General features: G+C 28.7%; 1 protein-coding gene across 1 annotated transcript; it reads left to right on the top strand.

The window, feature by feature from the left end:
• Positions 1 to 13,813: 13,813 nt before the first annotated feature.
• Positions 13,814 to 14,719, top strand: LOC102670373 (pentatricopeptide repeat-containing protein At1g71460, chloroplastic). Its single transcript, XM_006590086.1, has one exon. The coding sequence runs from the start codon at positions 13,814 to 13,816 to the stop codon at positions 14,717 to 14,719; it is 906 nt and encodes a 301-aa protein (XP_006590149.1).
• Positions 14,720 to 17,437: the final 2,718 nt, after the last annotated feature.

The raw sequence follows: 17,437 nt of genomic DNA, 5'->3' as shown, positions 1-17,437 counted from the left end.
TGCCACCCAACATCACATGACAACACAACACGTCTCATTCATTTTCACAATATTCACGTACTCAATGATCAAAACACAATATCACCAAGTCAATCAATCCATATCGATTAATACACAAGCGTTATGCAACAGTTATGCTAAGACTCAATCCACTACAAGAATTGTGATTTTTAGTGACTAAAAATTGTGATGAAAATTCAAGTTGTCACTAATAATATATCATTAGTGACTAAATTTTATTTTGTCACTAATATTATTTACAATAGTGACAAAAAAGTTGTCACTAATTTTATTATTAGTGACAAATAATTATATTTGTCACTAATATGTACATATTTTATTTTCATATTTAAAATTGTTACTAATGCATATTCTAGTAGTCAATTAAGATATTTATGACAAAAAGAAAAAAATGAATTTGTCATAAATATTATATTTTTTTAGTCTATTTGTTTTCAATTACAATTGACAAATTATTCATCATTAAAAATTTAAAGCAATTATGAGATAATAAGTAATTGACAAATTATTCATTGTTCAAAATTTAAAGCAAAAAGTAGATTTGAACCTATGACCTCTTACTATGAGAAGCAAGCCAAACCACTAAACCACCTTTGTTTCTTATAAATTAAGTGAGAATTAATTAATTTATTTATATTCTATTTATTTTATAAATTTGCATATTGTATTATTAATATTGCATTATTAGTATTTTATTATTTATATTTTTAATATATAAATTTTATTTATTTATTATTTATATCTTATTATTTATAAATAAAAAAGTATAAATAAGATAATATAAATAAGAAAACATAAATAAAATCATATAAATAATAAAAAATATAATGATGCAAATATAAATAATAAAATGTAATTAATGAAATATTAGTTATGTTGTAAAAGTAAATTTTAAAATTATCAGTGTGTTAAGATTTGAGATAAGTAATTAAAAATACTTATTATATGCAAAAAAACTTAAAATAATAAAATATTTCAATTATATATTGGTTATCACATAAATTATTCAAACTTCGTCAATTTCAATTTTTTTGTATTAATTAATTATCATTAACCGTTGATTTTTTAAATTTTAGCTGTAAAATCGCTTTAAATTATTTATTATCTTTTAAATTATTTATTGGAGTTTTAAAACACATATATTAATTTTTTTGTGACCTTAAAATATTATTAGAATATAATATTGTATTTTGATTGCACGGGTATCTTTTAATAGAATGTCACGAGGACTTTGGACAGTTAACTTCCATGTGTGAGAAAATAGACCACTAACATATTATTATAGTAAAATCTTAACCACCTTATTTTCTTCTCTTTTATCCTTACTAACCATGTAGTGGTGGATCTGAGGATAGTTAGAATACTAACTACCTTTTAACATTAGCCTATTAAATCAAATTTTTCATCTATTATTTCTATCAAACTAAAAATATAAATTAAAATTTTAAATTTGGTTGTATTATTTAAAGTAAATGACAAGAAACGAATGTATAACCTTTAGACTAGCAATTATTGTAACAAGCAACAAAGTTTGGTGTATTATAAACTAAAAAAATACTAAAAGTAACTAATAATAAAGTTTGGTGTACAAAAATTAAAATAAATATATACAATACTATTATTAGCTTCATCAATGTAATCACTTTCTTCATCTTTTGCTAAATCAATAATTTCGTCATCACTTTCTTCTTCTTCTTCGCGGTCGACAACTTCTGAAGGTACCACTGGTTTTCATCAACTATGGATCGGACTAAATCATTTCTATCCAAAGACAATCCTTGATTATTATCTAGGACATTAGATGTAAAAGGAATAGAGCCAATATCATCATTTTCTTAACAAGCCTCAAGTGTAGCTTTCTCAGGAACATCATACAAATCTCGAGGCTTTGTTTTCACAACAACTAGCCAATTAGGATCTTTGGTATCTTTAACATAATATACTTGTTGAGCTTGACTAGTTAAGACATATGACTCATTAGTCCTCATTTTACAATTACTATTAATAAGAAAGAATCCATATTTGTTAATCGAGTGTCCTCTCTTGGAGGGCACATCCCACCAATCACATTTAAACAAAACAACAATGTTTCCACCAGAGTAACTCAATTCAATAATATATATTAAGACACCAAAGTAATCTAAATTACTTGCAATTTCATCACCTTTAACTAAAACTTCACTATTTTGTTATTTCAAATGCATATCACGATCCTTTATATTAAACCTCCAACCATTTATAAGATAACTTGTGTATCGAAAAACACGTGTATCAGGTCCACAAGCTAGGTTAAACAATAATTGGTTTATACTTCTTCTTCTATGCCTTTTCAAGAGTGTCACAATCTGTTGAAAAAATATAACTGGTCATATTCTTAAATTATATAATAATAATTAATAACAACAATAAATCATATTGTTATTATAACTAGAGGGGAATAACGAGGCACTCCGTACCTCCCTAAATCTTTAAAATAATAATATGATAAAGAAAAAAAATAAGAAGTTAAAAAATATATATGAAAAAATAATTAATAATGGGGAGTTATAAGGGTATAATAGACATAGAAATGTATATATCAAACGGTGGTTACACAACATGGTACCCCTTTATATATTGTTATAGATTATAGATAGGGAACATATATAAAATCATACTTGCATGATTTTTAAACCGCGACAAAAATTCCTTCTCATGCCTTTGTTCCACATTTTGAGAATTTGCTTTCTCTAATTCTTCTTTGTGTAGTCTAGTCATTTGAACACATATATAATAAATATGATGAATTATATGTAATTATAATAAATGTAAATATATAATTTAATAAAATTACTTACTTAATAAATGGTGATACTTCATCGCAATTTTGAAGAACATAAATCCTTGCTTGCATGCATTCTACTAAACTCAATTCAACATACTTTTTCCCAAGCAATGGTTTGCCAACTTGTGAAAAAAAATTCAACTTTGAATTTTTCAGTTGATCTAAATCACCTTCATAATTTCTTTCAGGTCTATTCAATCTTGTCTCAACTCCATGTAAGTACCTAGAACAGAAATGCAAACATTCTTGTGCAATATATCAATAGATCCTTCTGGACGGGCCTTGTTTTTGACATACGATTTAAGCCTTCGTAGGTATCTTTCAATAGGATACATCCAACGGTATTGCACTGGCCCAGCAATCCTTGCCTCATCTACTAAGTGAATGGGCAAATGGACCATTATGTTAAAAAAAGAAGGAGGAAATATTTTCTCTAACTTGCATAAAGTTAGAACTATTGTTCTTTGTAGCAAATCCAAGTTCTCCAAACTCAATGTCTTAGAGCATAACTCTCTAAAAAAGAAACTAAATTCAATTAATGCCTCGTAGAACACCACGTATTGCAAGTGGGAGATAACCATGTAAAAACACGTGGGAATCATGACATTTCATCCCAGATATTTTTTCATCTTGGACATCTATGCATCGAGAAATATTGGATGAATAACCATAAGGAACCTTTAAATCCACTAAAAATTGGCATAAAGCACGTTTTTCCTGAGATGACATAGTGTAACATGCATGTTGGAATGTATATTTACCTTCTTCAATCAGGGTTGCATGAAGCTCATGTCGAATACCCATACACTCTATATCAAAACGAGACTTTATACTATTTTTTGTCTTCCCTTCAAGATTCATTAGTGTTCCTATTATGTTGTCACAAACATTTTTTTCGATATGCATGACATCTAAATTATGTCGTAACTTTAGACATTTCCAATAAGGCAATTCAAAGAAAATATTTTTCTTCTTCCAATTCCCAGGCAATTGAATCTTTCCTCCTCTTTTTTTTTCATATTTACTATAAAGTGATATATATATATATATATATATATATATATATATATATATATATATATATATATATATATATATATATATATGTTCAATGATACTGGATCTTTAAATATTTTAAATTAGAATTTAACTAAACTTATGTATAATTATGATTCATTTTCACCTAATAAAATGTCAACTAAATTAATTATTAATTTTTTTTAAATGATTAATATTACATAATTTAGCATTATCTTTTATTGATAATAATGTAAATTAGGGGAGAACTTTCTCTACAACCACTTTATGGTGTCCACATTTCTATACTTATTCTACCTTTTATAACTACCTAGTATTAACTTTTTTTCATATATATATATTTTTTTAATTTTTTAACTTCTGATTTTTATTATTATTATTTTTTAAAAAAAATAAAGAGGCACAAATCTTTTAATTTGATCTATGCGTTATTCTTCAGTCAATAATTTTAAAATTGAATTTTGGATGAATTTGAACTAATATAACTTAATTTCACCAAATAGGTAGTTATGATTTTATTAGGCTATCAATATATTATGGTTAAAGATTTAGTATGATAAGTAAATTTAAAATTTTATTGCGTGGACAAGATTTAAATTTATTTATCATATAATTAATTAAATTCTAATTATTATAAAATGCTTGAAAAGTTAAAATTTTGGTTAGATTTATCTTTTATTATATAATTAATTATAATTCTAAAAATTATAAAATTTAAAAAACAAATTCAAATTCTGGGTAGAGAATCTTATCTCCTATGAAGCTCTAACATGTTGTGGCTAGATAGAGTTAGTACACTAGCAATAGATTATGGTGCAATGGTTAGTATAATAAGTAAGTTTAAAAATTTATTACGCTAACAAGAATTAAATTTATTTATTATATAATTAATTATAATTCTAATTATTATAAATTTTTTGAAAAGTTTAAATTTTGGTTAAAATTATCTTTTATCATATAAGTAATTATAATTCCAACTATTATAAAATTAAAAAAATAAGTAAATTTTGGTTAGAGAGTCTTACCTTTTATTATATAATTAATTATAACTATAAATATTATAATTTTTTTAAAAAAAAATGGTTTTCAACTGAGTCAAATAATATTGTGTGATTTATATAGGTAATCTCATTTAATGGAATAAGACTTTGTTTTTATTGTTATTATTTGTTGAATTATAAAATTTAAGAATTGAATTTGATATGCAATTCACAAGTTAAAATATAGTTATGTTAATTTTATAATTTTATTTAAATAGATAAATATAATAGATAACCAAACATATAAATTAATATAACTAAGTTGTTGTCGTTAAATTTATTTGAAGAGTGTAAACTAATAAATTAATATACACAGTAAATGGCTCTCAATTGAAATTTAGGCTAAGCAATTAAAAATACTAACCTGGTCAAAATGTTGATATTGTTCAATTATATCATCCTCGAACAATGGTTTAGGGGCAGATTGTTTTTCTTTCTTACCATCAAATGCTTTTGCATTATTTCTCCAAGAATGATCATGTGGCAAAAATCGACGACTTCCCATATAAGAAAATTTTCCTCCATTTAGTAACCATGAAGACCATGTATCCATGTTACAACAAGGACAAGCATATCGCCCTTTAGTGCTCCATCCTGATAGATTTCCATATGCCGGAAAATCATTAATAGTCCATAAAATTGATGCATATAACCTAAACGTTTCTTTGGTAGATGCATCATATGTCACTACACCTTTCTCCCATAATTCCTTCAGCTCTTCAATTAAAGGTTGTAAATACACATCAATATCATTTCCAGGAGCCGTAGGACTTGGAATAAGAAGTGACATCATGAAAAAAGGATCTTTCATGCACATCCAAGGCGGCAAGTTATAAGGAACTAAAACTATTAGCCAAATACTATTTGAAGAGCTCATAATTCCAAAGGGATTAAAACCATCAGTAGCTAATCCAAGCCTTACGTGGATCCGCCGCAAAAGATGGATATTTTGAGTCAAGAGTTTTCCAAGTAATTGAATCAGCTGGATGTCTCAATTACCCATCTTCAATTTTTCTATCTTTGTGTCACCACATCTCTATAGCAATTTGTGAAGTCACACATAACCTTTGTAACCTTGGTGCTAGAGGAAAATATCGCAAAACCTTGTGGGGCAATTTTTTATTTGGATCTTTATAATGAGAAGTAGTACAAGTTGGACAAGATGTAGATTCCAAATAATCACCTCGGTAAAGGATGCAATCATTCAAGCAAGCATCTATCTTAACATAATCTAGCCCAAGTTCACGAATAAATTTTCGAGCCTCATAGTAAGACACATGAACTTTATTTCCTTGTGGAAATGCTTTTGCCAACAAAGAAAGCAAGGCATCAATTGCTTTTCCACTCAAGCTAAAGACACATTTGATATTCAATAGTTGAACAATAAATGATAGCTTAGAGAAGTTCTCACAACCAGGATATAGTTCTTGTTCGGCAATAAAAAATAGTTTAGAAAACTTATCTTCTTCTTCGTTCACACTATTAGTGTCCGTGCCAGTTGTATAATTTATTTCCTCAGTTCCTGTGATGTTCTCAATATTCATAGCACTTCCAAGATCATGTAACATATCACGAACCCCATCATTGCAATTATTTTGATCATCATCATCATCATCATCAAATTCATCAGGCTCACTAATCACTTCTCCATGATGCTCCCATATAACATAGTCCCTTTTTATCCCATTTATGATCAAGTGTTCGTACATAACTTTTCGACCACAAAAAAGATCATTTCTGCATTTTCTACAAGGACAACGAAGTAACTTTCCTTTTTCAAAACTATTGAATGCAAAATCAATAAATTCTTGAACTCCTTTGTCATATAGAGAAGTCGTCCTATCAGTTATTTTCATCCAACTTTTATTTAACTCCATATCTATCAAAGAAAAAATAGTGAAGAATGAAAAAGATGAAGAGAAATAAATTCAATTTCAGGGATAAATCTTGTGCATTCTAAGGTAGTTAACATAAATAAACTCATCAATAAAAATTCACGGAAGAAATTGAAAGTTTGTTTTTTTTATCTTGGTTTGCTTTTATATATCTTTCCTAATTTTTCTCAATATTTGTTTATCTTTATCTCTTTTGCTTTATTTATAACTATTATTTTATCATTTTTTATTTATTTGCTGTCATTTTATATTAACTGTTATTACTCATTATTTAATTGGTTGAAAATAATTATGTATTTTTTTTAAAAAAATATTTTTAACAAAATTGTGTTATAAGAAAAAATGTTAACCCAAAAATAAAATAAAAATTAAATTTTAAGTAAATAATTTGATTTTTTGTACTTTTAAAAATATTTTTTAATACATAATATTTATTTAGCTTAATTAGAATTTAATACTTTAATGATAACTATAAATTTTATACATTAAAATAGACTCATGTAATGAACATGATAAAATAATAGTCTGACAAAATATATATTTAATAAATTAATTATGATGATAAAGTTATCTTGGTTAAGAAAATAACATTATCAACATTTTAAAAAAAAATTAAAAGGTAATTTATCACATTAGATTTAATGATCTGGATCTATCTTTTCTTTTAAACCGACTAAAAGTCTAATTTTGTTTTTTTATTTAATTATCTAAATTTATGATTATTTTTAGATGATTTTTGAACTTAGTGCACTTTGAGCATTCAATGCAGTTGTATATATACACACACATAATATATATATATATATATATATATATATATATATATATATATATATATATATATATATATATATATATATATAAAGTATCTTATATTTTTTATGCTTGTATAATATTTAATGTTTTCTTTAATTTTTTATACAATTTTATTAGTCACCTCTTTATATAGTTTATCTTATAAGAGTATTTTTAACAATCATATTTATCTTTGTGTAAAATTTAAATTAAATCTTTGTATTAGAGAAAACACAAAACAGCTACTAATGATCATATTCACTTCAAGCATTAAAAGCGAATTCAACTTCCACATTGTAGTTGCTTTTGTTTGTTTTTTGTTTTTTGAATTTAAACTTAATATAATACTTCATTTTTCCCTTGAGTTAATCAAATTTTGAAAATTCCATGTAATATGGAGGCATGTACCGTACATGAGTAACAACTTACAGTTGCAAACTAAGGAAAATTTATCCACCAAATTAGAGTTTTTTTTTTACTTAAATATATTTTTGGTCCTTGATAAATTAACAGATTTTATTTTTGGTTTCTAATAAAATTATTTTTTTCCGTTAAATCTCTAATAAAATAAGAAAATAAATTTTTTGTCCTTGATTTTTGTTTTAATCCTTCTAATATATCTAATTTTTTTTGTTTTTGTCTCTATAGTCTGTAGATCATTTTCTATTAGTCTCTATCGAGTATTTTTCAACGAGACTAATAGAAAATGAACAAAATTTTATAAGGACTAAAATAAAATAACAATAATTAAAAATAAAATTTTTGTATTACTAGGAACTCGATGAAAAAAATTATTAGAAATCCAAAATAAAATTTAACTAATTTATTATGGACTAAAACATAAACATTTTTATAAAATTAGAACTATGTCTTGCCTCGTTAGTAAAAAATTCTTCATTCACGAGTGCTCCCATTCATGCTAATCAATGAAATAATTTAATGTTGTGAATGTTTGTTGCAAATGGAAATATTCTGTTTGGTTTAAAGATCACGTGGACCACATTATTTGTTCCTTTCATTTGCTCATTCAATTCCCTCTTTCTTTCTACGTTTGATTCCATCACTCAAACCGTGCATGTTATTTGGATCCATTAGATAAAGGAGGAAGTTATAACTTCCCCATTATTAATTGACCTCTCTCAAAAAAAAACTCAACTATAACCACTATAACCTTGCACCTACGTACGTAGGTCCAAACCAAAAGCACCCCCCCCCCCAAAGAAGTTACCTTCCCTCATAGTGAAGAAGAAGGAGAAAATAATGTCAAAGGTTGAAGGTTCCAAGTACAAGGAACTTAGAATGCAGAGAATTTAAGAGAATCAAGCAAAAATGGAAGTTTTAGGGTTGTCCAAATTGGTCACCATTTTCAAGGATAGAATTCAAAAAGCTAAAAAAAAGGATAAAAAGAAGGCCAACGATGATGATGAAGACTACATACCTGAATATAGAGGGGGACTTGGATCAAAGTCTTCAAGTGAAAATTACGTGGATGACAGACCTGATGAGTTTGCTGCTACAAATAATCTTGAGTCACAGAAAAGAAATGTAACTCTTAAAATTTTTTCAATATAATGCTACAAGTGAAAATTACTTTCTTGATTTATTACAATTATAGTTTATATTATACACAAGTTTAACTTGTATTTTATTTCTTATTTTTATGATTAATCATTGTAATTGATAGGTGATGAAATAATCGATATTAAATTCTAAAAGATTTTATAATGATTCATCCATACACCACTCTCTTGATAAAGAAGTGAAGGAGTCTTTACCTAATAATGCATCTCATGCCTCAGAATTTACCAATGTAGAACAAGTTGAATCAAATGCAGGTACCTTTGTAGAATAATCTTTAATAAAAAATTATCATTGAAAGTGTTATAACTTATCTTATTTATTTTAGGCGAGCATGTCATAAAGAAGGGACGTGGGCATACAGTAAATGCAAAATTTCAAAAGAAAAAGGAAAATCTTATGGCAAAGGGAAAAAATATCGACATCCAATTTCCTCCACCATTTTATAAGATTTGAGGAAAACATGCAAAATATTTCAAGTTTGAGGCACAAGTGTGTATTTGCCAGAAAGCTCCATTACAAATTAATGGTTGGAGTGAAATTAGTAAGGATGATGTAGATGAAATGTGGCGTCATATGAAGGTCAGTATATACTTAGATCAATTATATTAAATTTATTTATATATTTGAATATTAGTTATGTCTTCAAATTGGTTTGATAATGTATCTTGATAGTATTTAATTTTTACTTTTTTGATGAAAAACTATGATATAAGGATGCTTTTAGTTTAACTGAGGAGGTGAAAGAATATGCAATGAAGCAAATTCAATCTCAATATAAAAATAAGCTTTATCATTTACATCAAGCTTATCTTAAAGAAAAAGGTAGAGCAAAATACGTTTCTCCAGAAGATTGGAATTGGCTAATTAAAAACAAGTGAAGTGGTTCAAAATTTCAGGTAAATTTATTTTATTATTTTGAACAAATTTTTTTAATAGGTTTATACTTATAATATAAAATCATTTATACTTTGATGTAGGAAAGAAGCTTGACAAACAAAGGTAATCGAAGCAAGCAAGAAATAAAATCAATTATTGGCACAAAATTAATTGTGCAAAAGACATTTGAAATGGTAACATCTTTTAATATTTTATATTCATTTTCTTATAAGTTATATAATAATAACTCATTTTTTTATTTTGTGATTTTTTTATATGATATATGAAAGTTTGGTGAAATTTATATAAAGACATCATACATTAGATTATATTATTTTTATATTATTTAATTTGTCTTTTACTATATTTAATTTTAATAGAAAGAAGATTCAAAATCTGGTGAATGGTCAGATGCCGTAGAAGTTTGGAAGGCTACACATATGAGATCTAATGGAACTTGGTGCATTCCAAAAGGAGAAAAAATCATGGTAAAGAAAAAATTCATTTTAAAGTCTTGATGTCAATATTAGAATTAAAGACATTAATTGTATTATGATATCATATCTAGTTGTATTTTTATGAAATGTTTTTCTTTCCATTTGTCAACTAATAATGTGAAGATTTTAATGTATTTATGAAAATTATACATACTTTTTTCACATTGTACAAGAAGCTTTGGAGAATGTGGGTGATATATATCAAGAGGAAATTTTAAAATAGGAAGAAAGTCAAACCATTATTTAGGTGTTGGTAGTGCACCAATAACAAAGAAGTTTTCACAAACAAATTATTCAAAATCAACTTGAAAATGCACAAAATCGAGCAAATAATATGGAGCCGGAAGTGCAAAAGTTAACAAATATTACAAAAAAGCAAGAGGATGTCATTACCCAACTTCATATTGAAGTACAATCCCAACAAGAGTTGATTGAAACTAATCGAGAACAAATGAAACAAAATCTTGAAAATGAAGTGAAGCGCCAAATTGTAGACATATTGGAAGAACTGTCAACCTCTGAATCACCTACTAACTCAAGTGCTCAGGTTAGTAATACATAGCTCTTTTATTGAATATTTTCTTTTAGACTTATTATGTGGTCATTTTTCTAAAACCAAAATATCATTTTTATTTTTATCTGATTTATTTTTTTATATTTATTTGCAGGATTGAAACGTACGAAGATACTACTTATTGTAGGCATATTGGAAAGAATTATTGAAATCACCTACTTGGCGCTTTATTATTTTTATGAGAATCTAAATATTGTATTAATGTATTTGATTTATGTATTTTTGGATACTACTCTTTTAGTTTATCGTTCAACATGTAGTGACTTTGTTGTATTTTAATGTAAACTTTGATTTATTTGATTTTTTTACTTTTATTTCAATGATAATTATTCCATCATTTAAAAATAATTTTCAATCATTATTGATATATTTAAAAAATAATAGTGATAATAAAACAATATTTTATTTTAAAATAGAAATAAAAATCATACTAATTACAATTAGTAACTAGTTGTGATGAAAAATTAACACTAACAATAACATTTTATCATTAATTATTTTGTCAATATAAACTCTTATAGGACATTGGTGACAATTATATAAAAATATTAGTGACGATATTTGTTTTCACAATAAAATAGTATTTTTGTGACATCAAAAAATATCGTCACTATTATAACAGTGGCTCGCATATTAGTGACGACTGGTGACAAATCAAAATATTGTCACTAAATATTTCTAGTGACGATTTTTTAAGGTTTTAGTCACAACTTTTTTCATCACAAAAGATATATTTTCTTGTATCCTATATGCAATGTGGTACCATGTTAGTAAAAAACCACGTCGGACGCCTAGGAGTACATGACAAGACAAATCACACACTAGTAAGTCAGGTCACTCTCGCTAGGTAAAATCATAGGGAGACTAGTCAGGGTCACAGTGTTTTGCGAGAATGCTCCAACCATATGGCATCAACATAGGCTTAAAGGAGCACTCAAACCGGGTGATCCCCAAGGCCTATAGTCCAAAGAGTCTGTCAAGGTTTCTCCCTCCTGATTCAGGTCTAACCCAAAAAACATTTTAGCACACAAACTCTATCTATGAACTGTACAAAACACACGACTCCTCAATTGTTCTCAAAATAGTTGTAACTCGTCGCCCTTTAAAGGACTTTGCATTAACTTGTCGCCCTTAAAGGGTCTTATAGTCGTGTGATTGTACAATTCATAGTTCATAACTCAATGCACACAACATCTAAATCACGTGCATATTCAGTTTATCACATACACTCAATCTCAATCACAATGGTATAATATCAATTTAACATGTTACCACACTTCATGAATCATATACATTTTACCTATGAACTATGCAATACACACAACTGCTCAATTGTTTTCAAAATCATTTTAACTCGTCAGGTTCCCACAGTGGATCTCATCACAATACTCATCGCCCTTAAAGGGTCTTACAATTATGTGATTGCATAGTTCATAACTCACAACTCAATACACACATCTCATCTCAATACACATGTATTTCATCATTCATCACATGTTCAATTTATCACATACTCACAATTTGAATCATCATTTCATAATCTCAACATAACAATTTATACAAAAAATTTATCACAACATGGGGAGTAAAACCCCTCAAATAGTTTCTCACAATTATATCAAAATCATGGGTCAAAATAAAAAAACATCAAGAGCACTCAAGTTTATTAATCAATTCTCATCAGAACATCAATTGGTAAGTAGAACACAACAATATTGTATTTATAATCATAAAGAAAAATTGTAATTCAATAAACATCCCAAAATAAACCCCAATTTAATCCTCTAAGGATCCCTACACATGTTTATTCTAACCCAATTGCGATAAACTCATCCCTTACTTCAAAGCGGGCTCACGTGTCTTTCGACAATGATAGCGGAATCTCTAGCAAGTTCCTGAGATTCCTCAATATTTTCCTCTGATTGCTCTGATAGGGTTCTCAAACGTTAGAGAAAAGAGAAGGGATTGAAACCTCCATTTTATACTGTCTCCGTGCGATTCTTTTTCCTCTCTCAGTGGATACTTTTTCACAAATCCCAACGGTAAAGGTGTGAAGAATTGAATCACTAACCACATATTAAAATTTTACAATAATACAACGGTTAGTTAATCCGGGATTATAGTTTTACCGAGACAGTTTTGGGTTTTTGCGGGAAAAGAAAAGGCTACTATGTGAAGTGTATTTCTCTCAGCTCCGACATGATTTCTGAATTCCCAACGGTGATAGTGCTCGGAGTTAGGTTCCGAACCTGGTGCTTAAGTTTCAGGATGATCCAACGGTGAATGAGTATGAGATCGTCGTTTTTCTGGGACAGATTTGGTTGTCTGCGGGAAAAAGATAGGGTTTTGGGAGGAGAAGGGGAAAAAGCCAAAATGAGGGGAAGAGAAGGCATCGTCGGTGTGAAAACTGACCTAACACGTCCCTATTTATACCTAGGGCATTTACAACTTATTAATTACTCTATTTATTTATTTTTATTATTTTATAAAAACAAACTATATTTTATTCCCTATCAAATGAATAAATAAAATATCCTCTTTATTTTTTCTAAAATCATTATTTTAATTAATAAAGTTATTTTTCCTTATTTATTTAATTATAAAAACCTTATCATTTTTCTAAAACTCTATTTATTTATAAATACAATTATTTTTAAATTAGTCTACGAAAAATGGGATGTTACATTGAGGATGCACGTAGGATGTTTGACGAAATGTCGGATAGAGACTTGGCTTTATGGTCTGCCTTAATATGTGGGAACATGTGGAATTATGAGTGGCTTGAAGCGCTTCTACTATTCGGAAAGATGAGAGAACAAGGTCTGATGCCTGATTCGGTGATTGTAACATCTGTCTTACCAGTGTGTGGACGATTGGAGGCTGTGAAATTGGGGATGGCATTGCAAGGGTGTGCTGTGAGGAGTGGCTTTGAGAGTGATTTGTATTTCTCCTTCGCAATGATAGACATGTATTGTAAATGTGGTGATCCATTTGATGCCCATCGGGTGTTTAGTCGCATGGTTTATAAAGATGTAGTTTCTTGGAGTACCTCGATTGTTGGCTACTCACAGAACCGCCTATACCAAGAGAGTTATGAGTTGTATACTGGAATGGTAAATGTGGGTTTAGCAACAAATGCAATCGTTGTTGCAAGTGTTCTTCCTACTTTTGGAAAACTCAAGTTGTTGAAACAAAGGAAGGATATGCACAACTTTGTTCTTATAGAAGGACTCATGCCTAATGTTGTTGTAGGAAGTGCATTGATTGATATGTATGCTAATTGTGGGTCAATCAAGGAAGTAGAGTCAATATTTGAGTGCATGTCAAATAAGGATATCATGGTGTGGAATTCAGTGATAATAAGGTATAATTTAGTTGGTGACTCTGAGTCAACATTCTTTACCTTTAGAAGAATTTGGGGAGCTAAACATAGGCCAAATTCCATTACTTTAGTAAGCATCCTTCCTATATGCACCCAAATGGAAGCTTTTAGACAGGGAAAGGAAATCCATGGTTATGTGACCAAGACTAGTCTAGGATTAAATGTTTCTGTGGGAAACTCTAATAGATATGTATAGCAAATGTGGATTTCTGGAACTCAGAGTGAAGATCTTTAAACAAATGATGGTAAGGAATGTCATAACATATAGCACTATGATCTCTGCCAGTGGAGCTCATGGCCTAGGTGAAAAGGGTTTGGCATTTTATGAGCAAATGGAGGAGGAAGGAATTAGACCAAACAAAGTCACTTTTATTTCACTGTTATCTGCATGTAGTCATGCATGTCTCTTTGACAGAGAAGGTGGTTGCTGTATAACTCTATGACTATGATTATGGAATTGAGCAAGATATGAAACACTACTTGTGCATGGTGGATCTCATTGGTACAACAGGAGATCTCGATGGTGCATACAAGTTCATCACAAGGATGCATATGACACCAGATGCTAATGTCTTGGGGAGCTTACTAGGTGCTTGTCGACTTCACAACAAAGTGAAATTGGCTTAGCTTCTTGTAGAGCGTATTTTCCAATTGAATCCTAATGATCCAGGCCATTATGTTCTTTTGTCAAATTTATATGCTTATGGGAAAAGATGGGAAGGCATGTCAAAGGTGAGAAAAATCATAAAAGATAAAGGGTTAGAGAAAAAACCAGGAAGTAGCTGGATTCAAGTGGGTCACCGCATTTATGTTTTCCATGCTACCAGTACCTTTCATCCGACATTTGCAAAGATTGAAGAGACTCTGAATAGCTTATTGTTAGTGATGAAAAGTGAAGACTGTATACTAACCAACGTTAATGATCAATTGTTGGGTAATCAACGCTCCCACAAATAAAATTACCCACACCCACAAAGGATCGTGAGAACACACACAAAGATTACACCGTAGGAAAAATAATAAAAAACACAAGAATTTAACGTGGTTCAACACCTTTTGCTTACGTCCACAAAATCGTCTCAAAAAATATTTTACTCTCACAAAAATTATTACAAGATTGTAACTCACCCCAAATAGTATATCACTCTACAAATCCGAGTATCCCACTCAATGGTTACAAGAAATAACAATACTCACACAAAGACACTTTTCTCTCAACAAAGTGACTTTGGTTCACAATCTCTCTTCTCACACACTCTCTCTTCATGTGTGTTTCTCCACTAAATCTCTTCTCTATTTATAGCGAAAATTGTCACCAACTATAATAAATAAGTTCTCTTGAAAGTTGAAACAAAAACAACTTCTAATGCATCCATTCAAGTAAGGTTCTTCTAGTAAAATACAATCTTCCACTTTGCATTTAAGTCACCTAAACCTTAGTGATAAAAATCCAATTCTCATTATGCATGCACCTTATCTTTTGGCTTAAAACCCTACATCAACTTTTAACTTATAATGAGAATATGATATCATCAAATATTGTCAATGAATATTTACAGTATTAACTATTAAGGATAAAATCTTTGGTGATTAAGTTGAAGTTGTTAAACAACCAATACGATGAAGTGTTGCCATCAACCTAAGTGTTTTCTCATCACATTTCCATGTAGCACTGAAGCTGGGTTGGATGGCTAACTAGTAATGGGCTGATTGCAATTTTAAATATGGATATCATGTTTAATGATACCAACATACAATAAGATCACCACTAAACCTTATTTATACGCACTTTGGTAACGTGGTAGATCAGAGTCAGACTGTTTAAGTAAATATGAGTATATGACTAGTGTGAGATCCTAATTACTAATTAGCATCAAACCGACAAGGCCAAGCTCCAATATCTAAATGACACGCATGTAACACTCTATTTTTTGTCAAATAAATAAAATGAGTTTTATTTAAAAATTAATAGAATCTTTAGAAATTAAATAATTGAGAGAGAAAAAATTTTGTTAATTAAAATAAGAGCTTCATAGTATTAGAAAATAAATAGAGTAAAATGATGTTTTAGAAAATAAAACAATGTTTTAATTGGTTATTTATTCAATGATAGAGTAAAATATTTTTTTTATAAAATAAAAAATAGATTAAATAATAAGCTGAGAGTACCCTAGATATAAATAGAGACATATTAGACCAGTTTTTACATTTACAATACGTCTCTACGCTCTCTCTCTCTCAAATTTTTTTTCCCCTTTTCCTCCCAAAACTCTCTCTTTTTCATGCATACACCCAAACATGTTCCAGTAAAATTATGATCTCCGACTCGTTAACCGTTCAATCATGGTGAAATTTGGACACCACCTTCGGAACTCATTTTCACACATTCTCACTATTGAGATTTGTGAAATAATGTCTGTAGAGAGAGAAATACCCCTCACATAGAGACAGTGAAATTGAGGCTCCAATCCCTTCTGCTTCTATTTAATGCTTGGAAATCTTAGCAAAGCAACTAGAAGAAAAGCTTCAATAATATTAAGGAACCACTAGAGATGCCGCTATCACTACTAAACTACATACGTGAGCCTGCTTAGAGGTAAATGATGAGTTTATCGCAATTGAGATTAGAATGAATATGTGTAGGGATCCTTAGAAGATCAAATTAGGGTTTATTTTGGGATGTTTACTGTATTGTAATTCTGTCTTTATGATTATAATTACTAGATTATTATGTTTGACGGACCAATTGATGCCTTGATGCGAATTGGTTGATAAAATTTAGTGTTCTTGGTGTTTATGTATTTTTTACCTATGATTTTGATTCATTTGATTTTGATATGATTATGTGAACTTGTTTGAAGGATTTAATCATATGAACATAACATATTAATATTATTATTGTGTGACATGTATA

This window comes from Glycine max, chromosome 10, assembly GCF_000004515.6.
Source record: "Glycine max cultivar Williams 82 chromosome 10, Glycine_max_v4.0, whole genome shotgun sequence".
Lineage (NCBI taxonomy): Eukaryota > Viridiplantae > Streptophyta > Magnoliopsida > Fabales > Fabaceae > Glycine > Glycine max.
The sequence above is the reverse complement of the archived record's forward strand: the minus strand, read 5'-3'. Positions and strand labels throughout refer to the sequence as shown.

What these genes read in the sequence shown, in the direction of transcription:
- LOC102670373 (XM_006590086.1), top strand. Translation starts at nt 13,814, where the DNA reads ATGGGATGTTACATTGAGGATGCACGTAGGATGTTTGACGAAATGTCG.